Consider the following 9,352-nt stretch of genomic DNA (forward strand, 5'->3'; position numbering starts at 1 on the left):
TATATCCGTAAATAGAAAAAATTTCACCCTTGCAAAAATATATCATATAAAATACAGATCTAAAATTCATCTCATATTACAGAGCCATCATGATTGAGTGACTGTATATCACCTAAGTGACTTGAGAACATTTTGTTTAAAGGAAAAAAAATAATATAACAGGGATCACCGACTACAGCGCAACATTTGAGCGGTCACGTAATCATTCCGTCCGATCCATACCCCATCAATGCAACCCACCTTCGTACTATGGTCGCATCACCCCCTATTACAAAATACGAGATATTTCAGTCCCAATATATCACATCACGAGATATCGTAATACCTGAATTTACCATTCACCGGCTTCAGTTAACTGGGAAGCAAGTGTTACTGCAAAAATTCGAACATCACACGACACCAATACCCACTACTCAAAAAGCAAAAAGCAAAAGAAAAATCCAAGACCGCCATTGTCAAAGAAAATAGTCTCTCTCTCTCTCTCTCTCTCTCTCTCCTCCGAGTAATTTTGTTATCCATTTTCCTTTTGCCAAAGCTTTTAGTAGCAGCAACCAACCAAAGCAACTGCATTACCATTGCTATTACCAAACCTCCCTTTGAATCCAAGTTTTAAGTCCACAACTCTCTGGGGTAGTGGTATCTTTCATCTTCCAGATTTTGCTTAGTTTGGTCACTGATTTGCTCCGTATTTTTGGTGGGTAGTTGCCAAAATCTTGGATTTGAGACTTGGAATTATTTGCTTCGAGAAATTCACATCCTTTTCGTATCTGGGTAGCATTTCTTTTTCTACTTTGTTGGGTGGTAAGTACATTTTTACAGTATTAGTAAGGCTTTATTCTCTCATAAAGTTTGAAGCTTTAGGCCATTTGGGGTTTCTTTTTCCTTGGGTTTTGAGTGATGGGTAGATAACCTCTTCTGGGTTGTGTTTTTCTTGAGAAACTAGGAGAAAAATGAGAGGTTTTGCCTCCTTTCAGCTTCTGTGCTGCTTGTTATCTGGGGTTCTTTTTGTGGGAGGTGAATCTTTTGGTTCACATGAAGGTATGTGTTTCTGTGTTCTCGCTCTGTTTCTCAGATCTTGGTTTATGCAAATCTCTGTTTGGTTGCTGAGAAAATGTGGGGAGAAAAGTGAAAATGATTGTCAATCTTGGGTTAAGTGCTGTTACATTGATTGAACTAAGTTTCCTGTCTTTACAGTTGATGGAGAATTGTACAGGGTTCAAGATTGTGATTAATTTCTTTCTTAATTAGCAGAGAACGAGTGCTCTTGGAGTAGGAGTAGGGTGAGGGTGATTGTGATGCTTAAATCACTATCTAATCGAATATAATCGCATTGCTAGTTTGATTGAAGCGTTCAACTAGATTAGCTCTACATATGAAAAAAATTAAGAACAAGGTGTAAAGTGTTTATATTTTTTTTCCCATTTGTTGTTTTAGTAGAAATTCTTCTGAGTGAAAAATGGATTTTGCACAGTTTGGGCCCTTACAACGTTTAAGGAAGCGATATATGAAGACCCGCATCTGGTTTTGTCCAATTGGAATGCCTTGGATGCCGATCCTTGTGCCTGGTCTGGCATCACATGTTCTGTGGCTCGAGACCATGTTATAAAAATGTAAGATATGATCTTGTCTATATTAGTGCTAAATCATAGGATATTATTTCCAGTTTGTTTTCGATTTCGAGAGCAGGCTTTTAGAATGACCGGTATACACTTTGCTTTTTGCAGTAATATTTCCAGTTCATCAATAAGGGGATTTCTTGTACCAGACTTGGGTCAACTCAGCCTCTTGCAAGAACTGTATGCTTCCCGTCTTCCCACCTACCACAGTGACTCTGAAGATATTTAACCTTAATTCCAATCTTATTTGGTTTAAGCTTGATTACGTGTGTCTTGTTGTTTTACAGAACTCTGCATGGGAACAGGCTGCTTGGGATAATACCTAAAGAGTTGGGCTTGTTAAAATACCTTACGGTCTTGGACTTGGGGGCGAATGAACTCACTGGTCCAATTCCTCCAGAGCTTGGGAATTTAACCAGTGTTGTGAAAATGTACTAGGAATTTCACATTCATTTTCTGAATGATCATTTGTGGGTTGTTTGGGATTTCTCTTATTGTGGGAGTTACTTTTGTTGCAGAAATCTTCAGTCAAATGGGTTGTCTGGTCGGCTACCTCCTGAACTTGGCAATTTGGGACACCTTGAGGTACTTCGTTTAGATAGGAATAAGCTTCAAGGAACCGTTCCAGCCAATGGAGATACAGGACTCCCATCTAACGTACATGGAATGTAAGTTGCAGAAGTGCTACAGTATTGAATAATTCGTGCAGCTCTGCATTTACACAAACCGATGGTTTTAGAGCCAACAATAATTTTGAATCCTCAAAATTATCATCATAACATTAGCTAAGCTATTCAAAATTGAGATAGAAAAGAAAAATGTGTCGATGGCCATACTGCTGTGTTTCTTGCATGCATTGTGAATCATTGGATCGCCAGCATTGTATTTAGTACTATGTTGTTGAAGTAGAAAAGATGAAGACGTTGAAATAGCAGTTTTGAGATAAATAAGTGGGGATTAAAATTCAAGGGTTAGCGAAGACTTTGTTTAAATTTGATTTGTCATAAAGATTTTGAGAATTTTATGGACCTTTACTAGGAATTTATTTCTCATAGTTTTTCTTTTTCTTCTTCAGGTATGCCTCAACTTCAAACATAACAGGCCTCTGTCGATCATCTCAGTTAAAAGTTGCAGACTTTTCGTACAACTTCTTTGTTGGTAGCATACCTGAGTGCTTGGAGTATCTTCCCAGGTACCGTCCTATACAAGGACGCATCATGTGTAGGTGGTATTATTGTTTGTTCATGTCCAGTATTAATCAATCCTAACCTGTTTAATTATTGTGTCAAATCTTAATAATTTTTGCGGCCTGTTTGATACTAACACACCTGCTTATTGATGGGGTCATGTTTGGGTTGACAAAATACTCTAGCCTTAGGGCCCTGTTATCTTGAAACCAAATTGTTGCTTTCCCATAAAATCATATAAACAAGGATTAATGCAATACCATACCAACAAATGTAGGAGGTCATATATCCTTTTCCTACATTGTTAGTTAAGCAGTTTGTTTTGTCAAAATTGTGTTATTTTCATGTTTTTGTCAAGTACTATTCTAATCTCCTAACCTTGTATCGCACTCGCATCATTTTGAAAATTGTGTTTGTTATCCTTGATTGTATGCAACTTGTGAACCTTCATTTACTCAAGTTATTCCTTGCAGGACAAGTTTTCAAGGAAATTGTCTCCAGAAACAGGATCCCAAGCAGCGTCCTGCAGAACTATGTGGTATGCATGATTTTATATTTTTTTGAAGGCGATGAACTATTTTTAGATATACCATACATGCTTGGTAGTTTCAAGAACTTTTATAGTGGACGCTGAACACAAACCAAACCCTTTAGCAAGTTCAAAAGTGTGAACAAATGTTCTTATGATCCTTCTGAGTGAGCATCCTATATCAGTAAATACTAATTTTGTGATGCCGAAATTGCTTGGTGATCCTAATATGTAATAGGGAAGTTTCATCAACTCGTTGCTCAGTTGATTTTTATAAAACTGAATCTGATGTGTGGTAATTTATGTCAGTACTGACTGTTGTAGTTAGTGACCTTTTCTTTTGTTGGTCCTATGAAGCTGGTGCGCCCCCTTCGAAAGGCCATCCCGGAAGTAACCCACAGCATAAACCTGCTAAAGAGGTCTCCAAACACCGGGAGGCTTCAAAACCTGCCTGGCTTTTGGCTCTGGAAATAGTGACTGGAACCATGGTGTGTTCGCTCTTTCTAGTTGCTGTTTTCACTGCTGTTCAGAAATGCAATAGCAAATCATCTATCATAATTCCTTGGAAGAAATCATCAAGTGAAAAAGCCCATATCGCAGTCTACATAGGTTTGTTCCTTGTTGAACTCAGTGCAATTGAGTTTTTGAATTGTATATAAGAAAGCAACAATTGCTAATATGGTTACTGGTTTCGATACAGATTCTGAGATGTTGAAAGATGTTGCCAGATTCAGCAGACAAGAGCTAGAGGTTGCGTGTGAAGACTTTAGCAACATTATTGGTTCCTCACCTGACAGTTTGGTATACAAAGGCAACATAAAAGGTGGGCCTGAGATTGCTGTGATATCCTTTTGCATTAAGGAAGCGCATTGGACGAGCTATCTTGAACTCTATTTTCAGCGAGAGGTGACAGATTTGGCAAGATTAAATCATGAAAATGCAGCAAAATTATTGGGTTATTGTAGCGAGAGCGCCCCTTTTACGAGGATGCTGGTTTTTGAATATGCTTCAAATGGGACACTGTATGAGCACCTCCATTGTAAGTGAAGATTTTTCTTTAACCGCATTTGATTTCTATAGGTCTCACAGGCTCTAACCATAATTTATTTTGATGCAGTTGGAGAAGGATGCCAGTTAAGTTGGACACGGCGCATGAAAATTATTATAGGCATTGCTCAGGGACTCAAATATTTTCACTCGGAACTTGAGCCACCATTTACCATATCGGAGTTGAATTCTAGTGCTATATATCTTACAGAACATTTTTTACCCAAGGTACGCCATAAAACTTAGCAAATCCCTTAGTTCAGATTTGTTCAAACATGATTCAGATGTATGAAAATTCAACAAGTGTGCGTGATTAATACGCTTTTTTCTACTATAGCTGGTTGATTTTGAAAGTTGGAAGACAATTCTTGCGAGGTCAGAAAAGAACTCGGGCACTATTAGCGGCCAAGGTGCTATTTGTGTCCTTCCGAATTCTATGGAAGCACGCCACCTGGATGTTAAGGGCAATGTCTATGCTTTCGGCATTCTTTTACTTGAAATAATAAGTGGGAGGCCTCCATTCTGCAAGGATAAGGGGTGCTTGATAGACTGGGTAAGTAAATTTTGTGGATGTTTTTGTGTTTTGTCAAATTCTCTTAAGGTAATCTGAGTAGTGTAGTTTATGCTAGTTATGCATCAAACAGCTTAAGGCTCCTGTCTTCTGCAGGCGAAAGACTATCTTGAGCTGCCAGATGTGATGTCGTACGTTGTTGATCCTGAACTGAAACATTTCAGTTATGATGACCTCAAAGTTCTATGCGATGTGGTGAATCTTTGCACCCATCCGGACCCCACCAAGCGGCCTTCGATGCAGGAACTATGCACCATGTTGGAGAGCAAAATCGACACATCAGTTTCGGCTGAGCTCAAGGCGTCTAATCTGGCATGGGCGGAGCTTGAACTGTCGTCATAAATGAGCCAAGTTAACATACTGTAAAGAAATGTACAACCGTAATACTCGCCTTTTCGTTTTCTCAACGTACGTTTTGTTCCTTGTAAATGTTTGTAACTGGAGAGGGAGCTTAAGGATGCATGAGCAGGACAAAATCTCTTTGTATACCATTTTCTGAACAGTAAAGCCCCAGATTATAGTAAAACTAGAGTTGCTAATCAAGTTTGTTCAATGACTCGTGTTTTTAGTCATTAGTGCATTTCTGATGTTCGATATATTATACGTGATGGAAGTTATCTGCGAACGTATAGTCTATTAGTATTCTTCTGCAAGTGAGAGATTTTAAGTTTGACTCTTATACATGACGAGTACGATACGAGTTATTATCTTTGCCGCACATAAACGAGTTATTATCTTTGCCGCATTATGTGGCTTCGCTCAAACCCCGCCAACATTGTCGTATCAAAAACTAGACAAACAACTCTGTAAAACGTCGTAGTTTCAAGTTTGGGTATTTTGAAAAAGGAAAGATGAGATATATGTGGACAAGAAGCATGAGATTTACGAAGGGACGTGACCCATGCCAAGATGAATACTTAATATCAATCCACATCTGTATGGTTTAGATTCTCAAGGCCAATAGGAAAGGATGGAATCGTAATACGTCGTTGTATGGCGTGCTGTAGAAAAAGGCTAATTCAGATAACGAAAGTGTTTGTGACAAAAGTTGACACAATAGTTGGTGTTGGACAAAAATTGCATTATTTTACATGCAATATAATTAAAAAAAGGAGTGGCGAACCATCAAGAAAAGTGATTTTGAGAATATAGTAATTCAAAAGTTAATAAATTATTTGTTTGTCATATTATACAAGTAGATACTTTAGACTTTTCACATTGTTCGGATTGACGCAATTTTGGTTTAACATGTTTGTTTTGGGATCAAAATATATGAATTCCAAGAGAACGACGAGATCTACAGGACTACTTGTTACACAACAAATCCAGTCAAAATTTGGACGAATTCTAGCATTTACTAGCCTAAAACGGTATTTTATTATTTTATTATAATTTTGATATTTGCTTATTTCCTTTCCTTAAAAAATAAAAATTATAGTCACTTAGTACTATGGTTTAGTGATATTCATTTTCACTTATAAATGAGAGGTCTTAGGTTCAATTATAGCCAAAGGCAAATTCGAACCACATTATTGCTAGCCCATTGTGATGCTAAGCCCATCCCCTCTTAGTGTAGATAATATCTCAAGATTTTTTTTTTTATTTCCTTTCCTATTTAGATACCTAGGGTTTCTACAGTTTAGTTACATTATAAATAGGTCATCTTGTCCTCTAAGTTTGTAACAATTCCTATTATTATCATTAAAATCAAGAGGTCATCTCTATTTTCTTTTTGTTGTAGGCATAATTTACTGAACAGTTATGAAGGCCATAGAGAGAGGGGTGCGACAATAGTAGAAAGAAAGAGAGAGATGTGTAATTGTGAGGTGTGTTCTATTCCACCCCATTTTGCCTTTATTTATAGTAGTAGGGAAGGTTAATTCCTTACCTTTTAGGATTACAACTCTTAATAGGTAATCAACTCCTAATATGAATATAAGAGATATTCCTAGATACACTAGGATTTACACAATCACACTCCTAATCTAATAGGACTGCAACACTCCCCTTTGAGTGTGTAAATACTCAAACAAATGGCGCATCAGGTATTCAATGATGAAGTAAGTACGGTTGATGAAGTTGTCGGCACAATGAGTGAATGTAAGTCTCACATCAACGAAAGAATGCATAAAAAAAGTAAAACCCACAAAACCTCGCTATAGTAAAACCCAAGGTGGGTGAAAAACCCATAGGTTAAGGAGAAAAGCGAGAAGTTGCATTAAGTCAAAACTATATGTCTTCTGGATGCATGTAGAAGAGCTCACAAGGGTATGATCAGCCCAGGATGGGTGCCTCGTTAAAACCTAGTTAGGTAGCAAAAACCCAGTGGGAAACATGTTCCTAATCGTAGGGAAAAAAAGTACATTAAGATCAAGTAAGTATACTTCTGGATATTCCATCTGAGTTTGACATAACTTCCAAATGAGAACTCAAGCATTGCATATGATAGTTAGGCGTACCAATTCCTTAGACAAGCTTCTGGAAGGTTGACTTCGGCAATGACGTCGTGTAGAGGTTGGCAAGGTTGTCTGGGATCGGCTTGCATGACTTCAATTTCTTGATGCTTTGCTGATGTGGGTGTAGACGCAAGATGTCTTAATGTTGACTTAGTTGATGTATCAGGGCTTGGTCGGGTTGATACATACAACATAATCTTCATGGATCGTTGTTGGGACTCAACGATGGATGAAAAATAGCAAGTACTTCGAATATGCTTAAACAAGAACTCCTAACCACGTCTCATTTGTGGCGTAGTGAAGTGAAGTGAGTCTTGGAACAATTCGAGGGTTTTGCAACTATGGTCATATCGTGGACCTTCAAGATATTGCGATATCCCTTAACGGTAAAGACATAACCATTTGGGGATTTGCCTTGTGCGGGATTGATAAGTAACCAACGTCAGCATCACAACAAGTCAAACATCATTCCGAGGATCAGGGGGTTGGATCTGCTCGAGATGCATTGGGATTTTCCCTAGTAGTACCTTCAAGGTACGTCTTTAATGCCAATTCAGTAGTTGCGTGTAGGCGCGGTGTTGCATCTTTACCAAGATTAACAGCGAATGAGATGTCCTGTCTAATATAATGAGCTAAGTACAACGAAGCGCAAAGTTGAACTTAGATATGGAATTTCAGATTCCATAACCTCTTCAAGGGTCTCGTTTGCATATAACGTATCGACGATCAAAGGTATACTAAAAGATGACATCTTCGGGATGTAGTTTGACTAGTAAACCAAGGTACCGTCAGAACAATGCTTCAACTTCAGGTCAAGATATAAACAAGTTTTCCTAAGATCCTTCATCTCAAATTCCATCTTCAGGTGTGAGGCAGTTTTCTCAAGCTCTTCTAGAGTCTTAGTGAGATTCGTGTCAACGACATAAACTGTAACTCTAGCAATTCGGAATAAGACTTCAAAGTTCAACATGCAAGGGCATAATTCATATCCCTGATTGATCAAATAATCACTGAGACGGGTATACCACATCTACCAGATTGTTTCAATCCTTAAGTGAATGCCTTAAACGAGTTAAGAGGGTATTCCGTGGTTTGGAACTATTTGAACTAGTCCATGTAATTCTTTGGGAACTTACATGTAAATCTCCGTATCTATATCCCCATGGAAAAAACACTAACCACATTTCATAATGCTGCTATCAACCACAAGACGTTTGAGAGAAACCTTACATCGTAAGGCATGCATCATATCGCACTATTTCATTCATCTGATAATGCTTATTTTCCCACTTGTAACACAACAGGGTTACCTTGGGCAGTGTAGGAACGATAAGTCCAAACAGATTTTGGTAAGGAATTTAACCTGGATTGTAATTTCGGTTGTCCAATTAGTTTTATGTTGTCATTTAATGAGCGGAGCACGATTCGATATCGTCGCTTGTCATTTATGTCGGTAGCTACCATATAAATGAAAACATCATCGATGGTAATCTCAGTTCAATTCCATTAACTTATCCAAACTAGTATACTGAACCAAGAACTTCAAGTCTTAGGAGTAATTCGGATTAATCTCATGAGATGGAAATGATTTGAGACATCGATCTAGTGTAGATTCATTTTGTGCTGTGCCTTCATCTTCTAGGGAAGTGAATTCTACGAACCGAGTGATTTGTAGTGCTCTAGGCCAAGACAAATTGATTCTCTATCTGCCGGTGTACTGGACCGTCTAACAGGGGCGTCCAAATTGTCCAATAGGGGTGGCACACCCTCCAAGGATGTTAACTCAACGTCCATTAAGTACATCTATCCTTGTAGACATGTTTGCAGCTGGTATATGATCTCGTCACTTTAGCCAGATCAGAGGAATGCGTTTAGGGAAACATTCTGAAAGCTAGAATTCATCGCACTTGCTTATCACATTTGTGCGGTATAAGGATCGAGATGAG

The 9,352-nt window shown here is 38.2% G+C and overlaps 1 protein-coding gene across 3 annotated transcripts; it reads left to right on the forward strand.

Moving 5' to 3' along the window:
• Nucleotides 1-447: 447 nt before the first annotated feature.
• On the forward strand, nt 448-5,503 carry LOC125479750 (probable LRR receptor-like serine/threonine-protein kinase At1g63430). Of its 3 annotated transcripts, XM_048589571.1 has the most exons (13): nt 448-801; nt 944-1,038; nt 1,472-1,610; nt 1,725-1,796; nt 1,904-2,047; nt 2,135-2,284; nt 2,692-2,808; nt 3,277-3,341; nt 3,690-3,941; nt 4,033-4,371; nt 4,450-4,607; nt 4,717-4,932; nt 5,047-5,503. In XM_048589571.1, the coding sequence occupies exons 2-13, from the start codon at nt 951-953 to the stop codon at nt 5,290-5,292; spliced, it is 1,986 nt and encodes a 661-aa protein (XP_048445528.1). In that variant the 5' UTR covers nt 448-801; nt 944-950; the 3' UTR covers nt 5,293-5,503. The 3 variants fall into 3 exon arrangements, with proteins under 3 accessions (XP_048445528.1, XP_048445529.1, XP_048445527.1); XM_048589572.1 differs by having other exon boundaries at nt 448-1,038; nt 5,024-5,203; XM_048589570.1 differs by having other exon boundaries at nt 449-1,038.
• The last annotated feature ends 3,849 nt before the right edge of the window (nt 5,504-9,352 follow it).

Source organism: the organism of the source record quoted next, unplaced genomic scaffold (assembly GCF_019419815.1).
Source record: "Pyrus x bretschneideri cultivar Hongxiangsu unplaced genomic scaffold, Pyrus_bretschneideri_v1 Contig3, whole genome shotgun sequence".
Lineage (NCBI taxonomy): Eukaryota > Viridiplantae > Streptophyta > Magnoliopsida > Rosales > Rosaceae > Pyrus > Pyrus x bretschneideri.

Bases quoted from the DNA above. Each gene is read 5' to 3' on its own strand.
- LOC125479750 (XM_048589571.1), top strand. From the start codon at position 951: ATGAGAGGTTTTGCCTCCTTTCAGCTTCTGTGCTGCTTGTTATCTGGG. The intron at 2,809-3,276 runs GTACCGTCCTAT...TATTCCTTGCAG, and splicing joins TGCTTGGAGTATCTTCCCAG to GACAAGTTTTCAAGGAAATT. The intron at 4,933-5,046 runs GTAAGTAAATTT...TGTCTTCTGCAG, and splicing joins AGGGGTGCTTGATAGACTGG to GCGAAAGACTATCTTGAGCT.